General features: G+C 38.1%; 1 protein-coding gene across 6 annotated transcripts in view; it reads right to left on the reverse strand.

Annotated features, from left to right (window-relative positions):
• RAP1A (RAP1A, member of RAS oncogene family) overlaps positions 1–16,736 on the reverse strand; it is an 85,611-nt gene that overhangs the window by 23,385 nt on the left and 45,490 nt on the right. For all 6 annotated transcript variants that reach the window (XM_012468151.3, XM_064372718.1, XM_064372720.1 and 3 more), the window contains exon 2: positions 3,944–4,027. In XM_012468151.3, the coding sequence (XP_012323574.1) occupies positions 3,944–4,000 (57 nt within the window). In that variant the 5' untranslated portion in view covers positions 4,001–4,027. The remainder of the gene's footprint in view (positions 1–3,943; positions 4,028–16,736) is intronic.

The following is a 16,736-nucleotide window of genomic DNA, read 5'->3' on the forward strand; positions in this document are numbered from 1 at the left end:
CATATCTGAATTAGAAAATAAAATATTATCAATATTTAAACTCCTACTGCCCCTTTATAGATCTATAATAACTTTTATACCATGCCCTCTGCCCTTAATGGAGTGATGAAGGTTCTAATTTTTTTTTTTTTTTTAAACACAGGGTCTTTGCTATGTTGCCTGGGCTGGCCTTGAACTCCTGAACTCAAGAGATCCTCCTGTCTCCGCTTCCCAGGTAGCTGGGACTGCAAGCAGCTTCTGCCTTAAATTTTTAAAAGCCTTTCTAAATTGTGATGGATAAAAAAAGAGAAAAGGAAATTTAAATTTACTGAAAGTCTATTATGTTCCAGACATTGAGCTAGTCACTTTTAATTTATAACCACATTCAAATATCACATTTGTCCCAGAAATAGTTATTCTTCCTATTTGCCAGCTGAAATTCAAACATACATCTTCCTAATTCTAAAGCCTTACTTTCTCCATTGGAAAATATTGCCCACTCATCCTTTTCAGATATTACCTACTTTCATCTTGAAGGTATCTAAAAGCACATATTAGAAAATACATATTTACCTAAAAGCACATTTTAGAAAATACATATTTATCATTCAGTAAGTGAAAAAAAGTACAGAAGATGGTTTTAAGATATTTGTTAGATAACTTTAAAACAAGGTCTGGTACATTATTGCCTAAAAAGCAAGGGTAAGAATGTGGATTGAGATTATCTACATTTAAATTACTCAGAGGAATATTTGATATACTATTTTAGCTTGAGCTAAAGAGTTATAGTAAAGCTTTTTCCTACTAAGCTTCTATTATTCAAAGGCAACTCAAAATATAATCACATCAAAAACTTTAATCATTTTTATCAAAGATTTAATCACCTCATCTTCTAAGTACAACACATAATTTAAACATAAAAAGCAGTCTATGCTGGGTGCAGTGGCTCATGCTGTACTCCTAGCACTTCAGGAGGCCAAGGCAGAAGGACTGCTTGAGCTCAGGAATTTGAGACCAGCCTGGGCAACACAGTGAGACCTTGTCTCTACAAAAAATTTAAAAATTAGCCAGAGCTGGTGGTATGCACCTGAGTCCCAGCTACTTGGGTGGGTAAGATGGGAGGATTGCTTGAGCCTAGGAGTTCATGAAGCTGCAGTGAGTAATGATCAGGTCACTGCACTCCAGCCTGGGCAACAAGGGGAGACCCTGATTCAAAATAAAAATTTTAAAAATTTAAAGAAAAGGCAGTCTAATATGGCTTCCTAATATGCTTTAGGCTAGAACAGAGGTTCTCAAAATACAGTCCAAGGCAGAGGCTCCCTGAGGTCAAACCATCTTCCTAACAATACTAAGATGTACTCTTCTCCTAAGTTTACAGTGAAATCTTCCAAAGGGTATAGATCATGTGCTATTGCAAGAGACTGGATACAGAAGCAGGCATAAGACCATGTGCCTTCTATAAGCCAGACATTAGTAAGATTTACAAGAATGCAAAACAATCCAACGCTTCTCATTTCTTTCTTACTAAAAGTAATGTTTTACTACTCCTCTGACTCTTACCCTCTGTCTTAATCTTCAGGGATATCTCATTCATTCATTCATATAGATTATAATTTTATTCCTCTGGTTTTTGTACTGGATCATCTCCTCTTTTCCTCTCCTGGATCCTCATTCTCCTCTCCAGTGGAGAGGAATTGCCTCCAGCATCTCTAGCATACAAATATGCTTTACTATCTCCAATTCTAAAACAAAAGCAAAAACCTCCCTTAACCCCAATATCCCTCCAGCTTCTGCCCCCATTCTCTGTTCCCTCTCATAATCAAGTTTCCTCAAGTGTCTATATTCTATTTCCTCAGCTCTCATTTACTCTTCAACCCACCCCACCATGGTTATGGCAACATGACCTGGCTAAAGCTGCTTCCTTTATCATATCCAACTACCTCTATGCACATCTCTGATCATCTCTTTCCTCTTTTTCACTTGACTTTTGAGCGATCAAGTAAAGATACACTCTTCTATGCTATATCTTCCAAACCTACCCAGTTTCTCTTTTTTTTTTTTTTTGAGACAGAGCGAGACTCTCCGATTCAAGCAATTCTCCTGCCTCAGCCTCCCAAGTAGCTGGGACTACAGACGCGTACCACCACACCTGGCAATTTTTTTTGTATTTTTAGTAGAGACAGGGTTTCAGTACGTTAGCCAAGATGGTCTTGATCTCCTGACCTCGTGATCCACCCACCTCTCCCAAAGTGCTGAGGTTACAGCGTGAGCCGTCGCACCCCGCCAATCCTACCTACTTTCTAAAAGTTGAGAGGTACCCAGAGCTCAGTCTGGGCTCTTCTCTGTCTAGTATCTCCCTAGACCTCTTTCACCCCTATGGATTTTTTCCAAAATTTTTTATTTTTGAAAAGCTAATTCATGGACACAGGACGAAATTCAAAAGGCACAAAACGCTATGCAGTAGTAAATAAGCTTATCTACCACCCTCGTTCCCAGTTATCCAATCCTACTTCCAAGAAAGTAACTGATGTTAGCCATAGTTTGTTTAACCTTACAGAAATACTCTATGATTTTACAGGTATCTCCCCTTGGCCTACATTTTTTAAAATCTAAAACATTATATTAAAATATTATAGTTTACACTGTTTAGTACCTTTTTTCTCTCTAATAATACATGGTGGCTATCATTGCATATTGGTATATAAAGAGCTGTTGCATTCTTCCTGTGGCTGTGTTCTACTCTGAATATGTATTAAAATGTACTTAACTAGCCCCTTAATGGAATGCATTTAGGTTGTTTCCAGACTCCTGTCACTGTAAAGAATGTTACAACGGTTCTTGACCACGTCATTTTGCACATGTGAACTTAAATGTGGGCTACATTTTTAGACAGGGAATCACTGAATTGAAAGTTACATGCCATTAAAATGACAGATATTCTTAAACATTCTCGACAGAGGTACTAATTTACATGCCTAACAGTAACGTAATTCTCATGAAATTAAATATCACTGCCATATTGATGGCACCCAAAATCATATCGCAGGCCTCTCTTTTTTATTACTTCAATATATCACAAACATAAAATTTGGCATGACTCTTTAATTTTGACTCTCACAGCTCATTCTCCACTGTTTCTCTTCTTTTTTTAAACCATCCATAAAATTAGTAGCTCAAACTAGAAATTTGGGAGTCATCTTTGACAGTTCCCTCTCTCCTAGTACCCATATCAATCTAGCACCAAGTTATATCAGTTTTCCTCAAACATCTACTTTTCTCTTCTTCATTGCCATGATCCTAATCCAAGCTTCCATAAACAATTATCTAGTATACTGTATTAATGCCCAATTTGTCTCCCACATCCACTCTGCCTTTCTTCTAAATTAATCCATATTTTTCTTTCAGAGTATCTCTCTCACAAGTATAACCAAGTAGTTATTTGTTTAATTGTGTATTTATTACATCTCCTCCACTATAATGCAAGCTCCGTGAGAAACTATGACTGTTTTTGTTCACTTCTGTGACCCTAGAATCTGACACTGAAGAAGCTCAATAACTATTTACTAAATTAAAACAGCATGAACACAAAAAATGACCTTCATTCCATGTAAGTCTAGGGTGAAGGCAGGGAAGAAATTATCCCACTAGAATCTGTAATAATCAGTTTTCCCCACTACAATGTAAAGTCCTTAAAAATGAGAACAATCTTACTCCTTTCTGAATCATAAACACTGGTGCTTGACATATAAGATAGCCAACAAAGATTAGGTAAATATAATAAATGAGCCAACATTATACAACTATACATCTGTGGTTGGTAAATGATTTCCTGCCCCTTGTGGGACACATACCAGCATATAATAATGCCACCTTTTCTCTTTGATGTCTAGAAGTCTGAAAGCAAGGAAATGTCAAAATTCTTTTTGTATTATACTAATCAGTTACAGTTAGGCGGCTAACTTACCAGAGCAGACTTCCCAACGCCTCCTGAACCAAGGACCACTAGCTTGTACTCACGCATGATGTAGTATGTTTAAATACTGACGATCTGAAAAACAAAAAAATAAAAGATTAAGAAACACGCTAACAGCCTAATAATGTACAACAAGTACATCAAATATAGGAGTTTGTTTTTTTTCCCTGTAAGACTATCAAAGGAACAACAGAAGCAACACAACAAAATCCATACAGATTTTAATGTACGTTTATAGGATTACTTTCAGACATTTAAATTCTCTAAAGATCATCTTTGATTAGGCATCAATTATGTTCAAATTACTTCTAAGAATCTTTGATAAAAAAACAAGACAATTAAATTCAATAGCTGATAATCTTCTGACTACAATGATAAACCCAATTCTTTGCAAAGTTATCATTTAAACAACTTATGCACTTTTTAAAAACATTCACTCGAGCTTTAATATAATGTACATGCTATTTTATTTGCTTAAAATATCCTATAGTAATTCTGTACTATTTTGTTCATTATTGTATTATAGCTGAACCATTTAAAATGTCATCTTGAAAATAATTAAAGATGTGAACAGGAGATCAGATGAAATTGCTAAACACTATAAGCAGTTATTAGCAATATATGCCAAAAGGCCCAAACAGCCAGATAAAATAAAAGGAACATAAACTTTATTTATCTTCATGGTTATCTTAAAAGGTATAAAGATAGGAAATACTTTTCAATGGCCATGGTGGAATAACTAGAAACAGACTTTTCAACCCACAGTAACAGCTAGAACAGTGAACAAAAAGATATAAAACTTTTTAGATATTGGATAATAAGCAGTGTAGGACTGTGATTTCTGACATGCGAAAGAAATGAAGTGAGACCTAACACTGCTCTGGCTTTCTGCCTAGAGGCACTTTTCAGACTGTGGTAAAGGGAGAAAGAACTCAAGCAGAGCTTGGAACTGTGCCAGAGAAGTGGAAGCTATGCATATAAAATTCCAGAAATCTGCATAAGGATTCACTTGAATCAGTGGCCAACAACTAAGCCCAGCACACAGTTTGAAGCTTTGACTAACTTCAAAAGGTAAGGCAAAGAATAAATAGAGATTTACAGGTGGAACAATTCCCAGAGTTCATATGGTTCTGACTAGAAGTTTTCCATGCTGAAAAACTAGGAATTCACTAGAAACCTCAGAAAACTCCTATCTTAGTAGCAGAGCTAAATAAGCTCTAGAGTAAATGATATTCTAGATGCTTCCTAACAAAGCTTAAAACAAGTCTCAAAAGGAGTGATCCACGTGTAACTCAACTGCTTATCTGAACAAAGTCCAAAATTCTTTAAAAGAAGCAGAAAAACAATTCCACCACTCAACCATATAAAATTAACAATGCCCAGCATCCAATAAAATATTAATAGAAATGTGAAGAATAAAGAATATGTGACCTGAAACCAGAGTGAAATAAACCAGCTGAAACCGTCCCAAAAACGAGATGATAAAATTAGTCAATGAGGACTCTAAAACTGCTATTATAAATATGCTCAAAAATTTAAAGAAAAAAATGAGGAAGGAAATGGTAGACATAAGAGCCAAAAAGAACTTACAGTATTCAAAAACATTATGTGAAATAGAAATATCACTGGATGGTATTAACAATATATTAAATAGCGCAGAAAGTAAGTTCAAAGGATCTGAAGACACAGCAATTGAAAATATCCAAATTTAAACATAGTTAAAATGTGATGAGAATAGGGGGAAAGGAGAGAAGGGGAAAGGGAGACAGGAGAGAGGGAAGAAAGAAGCAAGGGTAGAGGGGTTAGGGGTGTAGTAAGAAAAGAAAAAGAAAAAAAAGACTAGAACTACAGGACAATATCAAGCTATCAAGCAGTATCATATATATGCAACTGGAATGGGGAGAAGTGGTAGTATTTGAAGAAATAATGACTTTTTTTTCCCCTTTGGGATGGAGTCTCACTCTGTTGCCCAGGCTGGAGTGAAGTGGCGCAATCTCAGCTCACTGTACTGTCCACCTCCTGGGTTCAAGTGATTCTCCTGCCTCAGCCTCCTGAGTAGCTGGGATTACAAGCACCATCACCATGCCTGGCTAATTTTTGTATTTTTAGTAGAGACAGGGTTTCACCATGTTGGCCAGGCTGGTCTCATTCTCCTGACCTCATGATCTGCCCACCTTGGCCTCCCAAAGGGCTGAGATTACAGGAGTGAGCCACTGCACCCAGCCTCACCTTGAATTTAGTAATCCCCATGTGTCAAGGGCAGAGCCAGCTGGAGATAACTGAATCATGGGGGCAGTTTCTCCTATACTGTTCTCATGGTAGTGAATAAATCTCATGAGATCTGATGGTTTTATAAGGGGAAACCTGTTTCGCTTGATTCTCATTCTCTCTTTGCCTGCTGCCATCCATGTAAGATGGGACTTGCTCCTCCTTGCCTTCTGCCATGATTGTTAAGGCTTCCCCAGCCACGTGGAACTCGAAGTCCAATTAAACCTCTCTCTTTTGTAAACTGCCCAGTCTCAGGTATGTTTTATCAGCAGCGTGAAAACGAACTAATACACACACATAGTGAGGACACTCTAAAGCAGCTATAATGGCAAATATTATTTTTATTCTGAATCAAGCATTTGCAAAGTATTTTCTAGGTACCAGTTCTGTACTAGGTGTCAGGGAAACAAACATGAAAAATATCTGTTTTCCATCCTCAAGGAGATTATAAAGGAGAAAGAAACAACTACAAAATGATGGGAATAAAGCCGGTGTAAGACAAAATTAAAGGGCTGAGGAAGGATGGAGGAACAGAGAAGACTCTAGGATAGGTTTCTGATTTTGACTAGCTCATATGAAGAGCTAAGTAAAAAACTGAACAGGAATATTCCAGCTATAATGCTTAGAAGGACAGTCCAAGCAAAGGAAACAGCTTAAGCAAATGCACTAAAGAATTACATACAAAAGATCCAGGGATACTACCTAGCTCAGCATTTGCCGTGTTAAACAGCTTTTATTTCATCTAGTAAGTAATGGGGAGAAGACAATGTTATTTTAAAAAATTAATATGATTAGATTTGTATTCTGGAAAAACAACGGCCAGTATGCAAAATGGACTGAAGAAAGGAGAGACTAGTGGCAGAGAGAACAGCTAGGAAGCTACTGCAATAGCTCGAGTGCGAGATGACACAGGCCTGTACAGGAGCACTAAGGCTGAAGAGGGGCAATGCTTTTCTGAGGATAAAACTGACAGAACTCTATAACTGATAAGAAGCTACTAAGAGGAATGAAGAAGAGTCAGAGATAACTCCTAGGTATCTAGCTTGAGCAAGTAAGTGGTTGATAGCCCACCTTCAATTAAGACAGGAAAAATACAAAAGGAGGTCTTAAAAAAAGATAATACTTTCTTGCAAAAATTAAGTGTAAGATTCCTATGGGAAGAACAGGTAAGGACACAATGATAGATATTTTAAAAGCCAAGTCTGGAAGTTCCATGGAAACCAATGGACTAGAGGTATAGAATCAGGAGTCAACAATGCTGGTCAAGATGGTAGCATTGAAACCGTAGCAGTGGATGAGATCAACTAATAAGAAAGAGAAGAAAGGTAAGAACTGGGTGAGTACTTAAAAATAAACACCACATTTTTTAAAAGGTAGAGTAAGGTGGGAGAGGTTGGCGTTGGACACTAGGCATCCTATACCTCTATCTGTATTAGGAGATCCCCCCTCCCAAAAAAGAGTGGTTTCATTTCCATGAAAAGAAAAATACTGACAGCTAAAAACAAGAGCACATATTTCATAGAAAAGGAGGCCCACATCCCTACCACTTTCCAGGCCTCTTAAGTCTGGGATCGCTGTCATTTTAACAAGATGTGAATTCACCGTCTCTCTAATCCAAAAATGTGTATCTTTCAAGACAGAATCCTAATATAGCAAGGATCATTTATATTGCCCAAATGCCTCCAGCCTTTCTAGGGCAACAGAAACTGGGGAAAGAACTCAGAGATGGTCAAATTATTTTGGGTATTCTGCAACAACAACATATTTGGCCCCTGCTTCTCAACTAAAATGGCAAGACATTCTAGTTCCAAAGCCATTTTTCACACAGAGTATGTATAGAAAATTTTATTTACACTTAATAAATGCCATGGGTTACAAATGTATGCACATAGGCACACTCACAAATATAAAAATCAAATAGGTCACCCAAGAAAGCACACACACAAAAGAATTCCCAATAAGAATGTAAGTTAATTTTTATTTCTAAGGGGAGTTAGTTCTAACTCATTACTGCCAAGTTAGAAAACCTCCATGTTCTTCCAAGCAAATCCCATGCCTTTTTATGGAAATCTCTTATGCCCTGCACTCCCAACACAGCACCAGAAAATTTCTTACTCTGACAAAGAATCTTAAGATTCTCTGACAAATATGGAAGACAGGCATAAACATTACACTATGTTTAAATCTTAAGTCAATTTTGAGTCCCTAACATTATGGTCCAAGTTATAACCTAACTCTTCATTCTTCCTTCAGGAAACCTATTTCTAACATTTTACAAAATAATATGACTTGATTGTCTTTGTGAAGTAAATTGATCCCAACTTTGTTGTTTCTGTAATTTTTAACATAAATGAATATATTACAGACGAAAGTTTCTCCTGTACAAATGAACTAACAAAACAAAATTCATTAAATAAAATTTAGTGATGAGAAATTTTGGAGGAAAAAGTTTTTATATTAAGGAACAGTAAAGGTAGTTTCTTAACAAGCAGTATATTGTTGGTTATCTTTAAATTTTACAGAGATCATAAATATTTAAAAGTGATAACTGACCACAACATGCTGGTGGGGAGGGGAGTGAATATGAAAATCATGGTAAGATTTAACTTTCCAAAACAAAAAAACAATGCTCTTTACAGTACATCAAAGAAAAACTAAACATTTTGGCAATATGAAATCACATAAATATAGCAATATACAAATCAAACAGTGATGAACAAAAGAACAGAAAGATGGAATGTATGAAAGAAGAGGTAAGGAGGACAGACCCAAAGGTTTTGCCAGCTATCTGATGAGAGTGTAGAAAGAACACCAGACCCAAAGTTAAATAGTAGAAGAACATTTCCAGAAGTAAACTAAGAAAAGTTAGGAATCACCAGATTCAAAACACCCAATGAATGCCAAACACAGTAGGAAGAGGAAAGAACATATGTAGTTAAAATTCCAAACCACTAAAAACAAAGACAAAATCCTAAAAAGCTTGTAGAAAGAAAAAACATATTTCCCTCCCTTGAATACAGGCAACCTTAGTAAGAATAAAATCCAGCCAACATGGTGCCATCTGAACTCTTAACCTCGGTTAGAAAAGGCATCAGAGCTAACTCCTGAATTTTTCTCTTTGAGGATACATATCTGTGGAGTCCTAACTGTCAGGCTGCCATGCAGCCACCACTTTGGATAGACCACAGAAATAGACATGGTTGCCGGAGTCCCAGCTGTTTCTGTCTTCCTACATCTGTGAATAATAAAGGCTTCAAGGTGATCCCAGACAGCAACCATCTTACCGCAACATCATCAGAGACTTAGATTAGATTCACCAAGCTGAGCTACTCTCTAATTTCATACCCAAGACACTGTGAATTTCTTACAATAGCCTAAGAAACAATCTCAAGGAAACAAAAAACAGATCAACAAACTGAAAATAAATGGAAAGATGTCAGATAATCCATGTATACAAATATATTAACATTAATTTACATTAATAGCACTCAATAGAAAAATAAAATTCAAATATAAATCAAAGCATACGAAGCAAAAACTGACAGAATAGGAATCATGAACAGAATTTAACAGAATTCGCTCAGTAAATGACAGAAAGGGAAGACAAAACCAGGAAGGATATACAGAAGATTTGGCCAGGCGCGGTGGCTCACGCCTGTCATTCCAGCACTCTGTGAGGCCGAGGCGAGCGGATCAGGAGGTCAAGAGATGGAGACTATCCTGGCCAATATGGTGAAACCCCATCTCTACTAAAAATAGAAAAATTAGCTGGGCGTGGTGGCACATGCCTGTGGTCCCAGCTACTCAGGAGGCTGAGGCGGAAGAATCTCTTGAACCCAGGAGGTGGAGGTTGCAGTGAGCCAAGATTGAGCCACTGCACTCCCGCCTTGCGACAGAGCAAGACTCCGTCTCAAAAAAAAAAAAAGAAAAGAAAATTTGAGTAGATAATGAATCAACTTAACCTAACAGACATATAGAACACCATACCCAACAACTGCAAACTGTACATTCTTTTCCAGTGCACAAGGACAACTTATTAGAACAGACCATGCTGAGCCATAAATCAAGTCTCAAGAAATTTCAATGGACTGAAATCATACAGAGTATAATCTGTAACCAATATTAACCACATTATCCCCAAATGTTTGTAAATTAAACAAAATTCGAAATAACCCATGGGTGAAGAAATCAAGATAGAAATTAAACAATTTGAACCAAATAATAATTAAAATGTAGTATATCAAAAATTATTGGAGCTGGCCAGGCATGGTGGCTCACACTTGTAATCCCAGCACTTTGGGAGGCCGAAGGAGGTGGATCACTTCAGGTCAGGAGTTTGAGAACAGCCTGGCCAACATGGTGAAATCCTGTCTGTACTAAAAATACAGAAATTAGCCAGGTGTGGTGGCACACACCTGTAATCCCAGCTACTCGGGAGGCTAAGGCACAAGAAGCACTTGAACTGGGGATGCGGAGGTTGCAGAAAGCCAAGATTACGCCACTGAACTCAAACCTGGGTGACAGAGCAAGAGGCGGGGGTGGCAGGGGGAGAGAAAAGAAAAGAGTACACTTGACTTACATGAGGCAAATTTTTTTATGAAAAGCCAATTTTGTGTTTTCTTGTTTTAAATGCTGAAGTCAGTATTTAACAATAGAATTCCTGAAATACAGTAACTTACTTTTTTTTTTTTTTTTTTTTGAGACCGAGTTTCGCTCTTGTTACCCAGGCTGGAGTGCAATGGCATGATCTCGGCTCACCGCAACCTCCGCCTCCTGGGTTCAAGCAATTCTCCTGCCTCAGCCTCCTGAGTAGCTGGGATTACAGGCACGCGCCACTGTGCCCAGCTAATTTTTTGTATTTTTAGTAGAGACGGGGTTTCACCATGTTGACCAGGAAGGTCTCGATCTCTTGACCTCGTGATCCACCCGCCTCAACCTCCCAAAGTGCTGGGATTACAGGCGTGAGCCACCGCGCCCGGCCCCTGAAATACAGTAACTTTCATTTGTGGCAATCCACTCTAAAAACATATGTAGATACGGTCATCTAGCCCTTTGAACTCTATCATCACATAAGTCTGTTTCAGCTGGGCGCAGTGGCTCTCACCTTTGAGGCCAGAGGATCGCTTGAGCCCAGGAGTTCTATGGCACAAGGAGCCGTGACTGCACCACTGTACTTCAGCCACCCTGGGTAACAGAGTGAGACCTTGACACTTACAAAAAAAACAAAAAACAGACCAATTCATTTCTGGGTAATCCAATTGTTTAGAAATTTCTTTACAACACTGTTTTTTGGTACTGGCTACTTATTGGGTGGTTTCAGCTCTGCTCACTCATGCAAACAAAAGAAACAGAATTCGTCAGCCCACACGGTGGCTGTCATCTGTAATCCCAGCACTTTGAGGCCAAGGTGGGCAGACCACCTGAGGTCAGGATTTCGAGACCAGCCTAATCAACATAGAGAAACCCTGTCTGTACTAAAAATACAAAATTAGCCAGGCAAGGTGGCACATGCCTATAATCCCAGCCACTCAGGAGGCTGAGGCAGAAGAATTGCTTGAAACCGGGAGGCAGAGGTTCCAGTGAGCTGAGATCGCACCATTGCACTCCAGCCTGGGCAACAAGAGTGAATTTTGGTCTCAAAAGAATAAAATAAAATAAGAAAGAAGGCCGGGCGCAGTGGCTCAAGCCTGTAATCCCAGCACTTTGGGAGGCCGAGGCGGGTGGATCACGAGGTCAAGAGATCGAGACCATCCTGGTCAACATGGTGAAACCCCGTCTCTACTAATACAAAAAAATTAGCTGGGCATGGTGGCGCATGCCTGTAATCCCAGCTACTCAGGAGGCTGAGGCAGGAGAATTGCCTGAACCCAGGAGGCGGAGGTTGCGGTGAGCCGAAATCGTGCCATTGCACTACAGCCTGGGTAACAAGAGCGAAACTCGGTCTCAAAAAAAAAAAGAAAATTCCTTTTCTATTCTATACTCCTTAAAGTATTTGAAGGCAGTTATTTTCCCCACTCTATCTTCTTTTTCCATAAACAGTCTCCTTTTTCAAATAATAAAATTTCAAATTCTATTATCATTCTAGTCTCTTCTGTAAAAGCTTCGGTTTTCTTTCTCTCTCTCTCTCTCTCTCTCTCTCTCTCTCTCTCAAAAGCAATGCATGCTTGATTAGCACTATTAGGAGATATTACTGAAAGGCTTACAAGTAAAAAAAAACAAAAACAGTCACTATATCTGAATCTACAACAGCTACTTTAAACTTCTACCTGCCTGTTTCTTTGGGTGTTTCCCTTCACATTTCTAAATAAAGTTCATATTGGAATCTCCTCATTTTTGCATTTGGATACTGCTATCATATAGATGATAATTTTACATCTCTTAACACATAGCAAAGTAATATATTAAGATTACATCTCTTTCATCATATAATTTGTCTTTATTCTGAAATTATCAACATAATTTCCCACTCTGTCAAATTTGCCAGATAATCTATCAATTTCATTCCTTTCTCTCCCCACTCCCAAAAAAGTCCTTTTTGGATTTTCTATAATATGTATCAGTTGCTTCCTAGGGCCTGTAGACATTTGTCAACCTAGGACTTTCTTATGTACTAGTTTAGAACTGTGCTAGTTACAAAAGTGCTACCACTATTTGCTACCAGTCCTCCAGAAAATAAGGGGCTTGCCCTGGTAAAACCATATCTTGCCTAGGTACATTATTTAGTTCACTGAACAGTGTGAATATATAATATAAAGCTCATAAGAATTTTTTTTAAGAGAAAGAAACACTAAATTATGGATCATTCTCAGTACTGTGCCATCACTTTTTGGTACAAGCACCAAAAATTACTAGTAATACCTTTTTAAAAAACACTTTTAAAAAGACAAGGTTTCCACAATTTCACATTTCCCCTCATCTTCCTTATATATTAAAAGGGAACACATACTACTGTTTTGAAGAAATTTATCCATACCTATAACCCCAAATAAATCTTACCACAATCTTCAGTAAAGTATGACTGAAGCAGTTACTGGATTCATTGCACCTTTGTAACTCTCCAAATATTCAAGTAAGGGATTAAAATATTTAATTCAACCATCTTAGTTATTCAAGAGTAAAATTTTTGGCAAGTTTGACAAGTGGTCTTGATAGGCTTGATATGTTATTATGACAACAGATACAATAATATACCATTTAAAATGATTCCCTGAACAAAAATGTTAGTGTGTGCACTTTTCTCTCTTTTATAAATAATCTGCCGCATCTTTACTTATATCTCCTTTTTCATTTGTATTGTTTATCTGTGCCTTTCCTCTTTTACTTTTGATCTATTTTACCAGGTTTGTTAATTTTATTACTCTTTTTCAAAAAACCAACTTTGGCTTTGTAGATGTTTCATTGTAGACCTCTTCTACTTCTCTAATTTCTGCTTTTATGTTTATTATTTATATCCTTCCTTTGGTTTATTCAAATGTCTTTCTAACTTAAATTAGACACTTGGCTCACTAATTTCAGCCATTTTTAGTTTTGCTTTTGTTTTGAGACAGTCTCAACTCCCAACCAGGCTGGAGTGCAGTGGCACGATCTTGGCTCACTGCAACCTCTGCCTCCTGAGCTCAAGCAATCCTCTTACCTCAGCCTCCAGAGTAGCTGGGACTACAGGTGCACGCCACCATGTACAGCTAATTTTTTGTATTTTTGGTACAGACAGGGTTTTGCTATGTTGCCCAGGCTGGTCTCGAACTCCTGGGCTCAAGCTATCCGCCCACTTTGGCCTCCCAAGGTGCTGAGATTACAGGTGTGTGCCAATACGCCTGGGCCCATTTTTCTTTTCTAATCAACATCTTCAGATCCTCCATTAGGGTCAATTTCCTTCTACGTAAAGTTTGGAATTTTAATTTGTGCTGTACAAATGGTGAGAAAACTTCCAGTTTATTTATCTGAAAACTTTGCTTCACTCTTCAAAGATATTTTAGCTTTAATGGTTATTTACTCTGAGTACACTGTAGTCACTACTGTCTTGATTTCTACTTTCCTTTCCTTAAGTCAACTGCTAGCCTAACTGCAGAGCTTTTGAAAGTGATCTGTCCTCTCCTTCAGGTTATTTTTGACATCTCTGATCATCTGCAAATTTAACTATGAAGACTTTAGGTTTAGATTTCCATTTACTCTGCTTAGGATTTATTTGACTTCTTGAATTTGTATCTTTTTGCAGTTTTGAAAGTTCTAATTGTAATCTCCTTAAATATTGTATCTACTTGACTTTTCTTAATATCTGAAATTCTAGTTAGACAACTAATAGACCTTTCCATGCTCTTCTTGTATTATTTAAGACGTAGACAAGGTTGCTGTAATTAACCAAATTATTTTCCTCTCACGTGACAGTCTTGTTTGGCAGCTTAGCAGTCTGAGAGAGCCAAGCTCTTATGTCTTATTGCTTTATCTTCCTTAGAGTATTGCCCTCTTCTACATAGGCAAAAATACCTCATTGCCATGTATACGTTCCAGTTCATGGGAAGGAAGAAAGAGAAAGAAAAAGGCATACCCCTTTCCTCTGATAGGCATGACCCAGAAGTTACACACATTTGCATTTGCATCCCAAATTACCAAATCCTTGTCACATAGTCAAATCTCACTATCAGGAAGGCGATGTAATGGAAGCTTTAGCTAGGCAACAGAGCATCCAAGTAACATATCAACTACTTATTAAACACAGAATGGTTATCAGGGAAAACTAGCAATTTAGGCTCTGGCTGTCCAATTTCCTTTACTCCTTTTTACGTGTTTTCTCCTCCTTTTTACATATTTTCCATTTCTGTCTCTTTATTTTGGTTAATTTATTTTTCAAGTTGTCTTCCAGGTCATTAATTATAATCTATTGTCAAGCCTGTCCATTGACTTTTAAGATTTTTATTTACACATTTCTTTTTTCTTTTTTTTTTTTTTTTTGAGATAGGGTCTCACTCTGTTGCCCAGGCTGGAGTGCAGTAGCACAGCTCACTGCAGCCTCGACCTCCTGGGCTCAAGGGATCCTCATACCTCAACCTCTCAAGTAGCTGGGACGAGAGGCACGCACCACCATGCCCAGCTAATTTTTGTATTTGTTGTAGATAGAGGGTTTCATCATGTTGCCCAGGCTGGTCTCGAACTCCTGGGCTTAGGCAATCGTCCTGCTTTGGCTTTCCAAAGAACTGAGACTACAGACATGCATCACTGCGCCCAGCCTATATATTTCATTTCTAAAAGTTCTTTCTCCTCCACTCCACAAAAAAGCTATTTGTAACTTCTCATAATCTCATTCTCTTTCTCACAAGCAGCACAGTAAAATGGTTAAAAGCCTAACTTTAGAACCCATACTGCCTGGCTAGAATCCTGGTTCTACCACTTTACTAACCTTGGTCAAGTTACATCCCTATTCTGTGCTTTATTCCTTCACCTGTAAAATGGGGATAGTAATAATCCCTACTTTAGAATTGTTGTGAGGATTAATTGAATTAATACGTAAAGTACTGGAACAGTTCATGGTTCATAGGAAGCAGTACAAAATGTTAGCTATCATAATCTCATCATTCTTACATGAAATGGGAGTCTATGTCTGTTGTCTGTTGTCTTGGCTAGTCCATTATTTTCAGTTTCTTTTTGAGTTGTGTGATCTTTTCTGAGATATGCATTTGCTTCTGCCAAGTGCCTGGGGTTACTATTGTCCAGAATTACTTTGAACCATAGTCAAATTATAAGGTACTTTTGGGCTAACCCAAAAAGTGCAATTTAGATATGAAAACATAAAGGCTAGGTTACAACTAGAAAATGTCAAAAGAGTAACAACCCCAAACCTGCACCACCCCTTCAACTTAGTGCCAAAATCTGTGACAGTCAACTATCCTTGGAGTTTGCAGAAGGGGTGGGGAGAGGTGCACAGACACTCAGTGGCATGTCTCCTCAAAGACTGAGCTTAGTCTCCCATCCTCTAGGTCTGCGAAGGCAATGAAACCATAAGCCCAGGTTTAGCCAATTCAGTAAATGCCATCAAGACAAAAATAGGCTCTGGGTGCTGGTTCTAGCTTTCACTTACTTTTTAGCCTTTGAGCATGTCTTATAAATGTCAATTCCTTGATACTGTTTCTTTAGTTTAAAGTTGTAAAAGAGACCTTCATTTAAAAAATCTTACATGGCCAATATGCACATCTTCTCAAGTGAGAAGTCATGAACCTACTTTTTTTTTTTTTTTTTTTGAGATGGATTCTTGCTCTTGTTGCCCAGGCTGGAGTGTAATGGTATGCTCTTGGCTTACTGCAACCTCTGCTTCCCAGGTTCAAGCGATTCTCCCGCCTCAGCCTCCTGAGTAGCTGCAATTACAGGTGCGTGCCACCATGCCCATCCAATTTTTTGTATTTTTAGTAGAGACAGGGTTTCACCGTGTTGGCCAGGCTGGTCTCAAACTCCTGACCGCAAGTGATCCGGCTGCCTCGGCCTCCCAAAGTGCTGGGATTACAGATGTGAAACCACCGTGCCCAGC

This window comes from Aotus nancymaae, unplaced genomic scaffold (genome assembly GCF_030222135.1).
Source record: "Aotus nancymaae isolate 86718 unplaced genomic scaffold, 86718_ANA_hifiasm-v0.15.2.pri h1tg000007l, whole genome shotgun sequence".
Lineage (NCBI taxonomy): Eukaryota > Metazoa > Chordata > Mammalia > Primates > Aotidae > Aotus > Aotus nancymaae.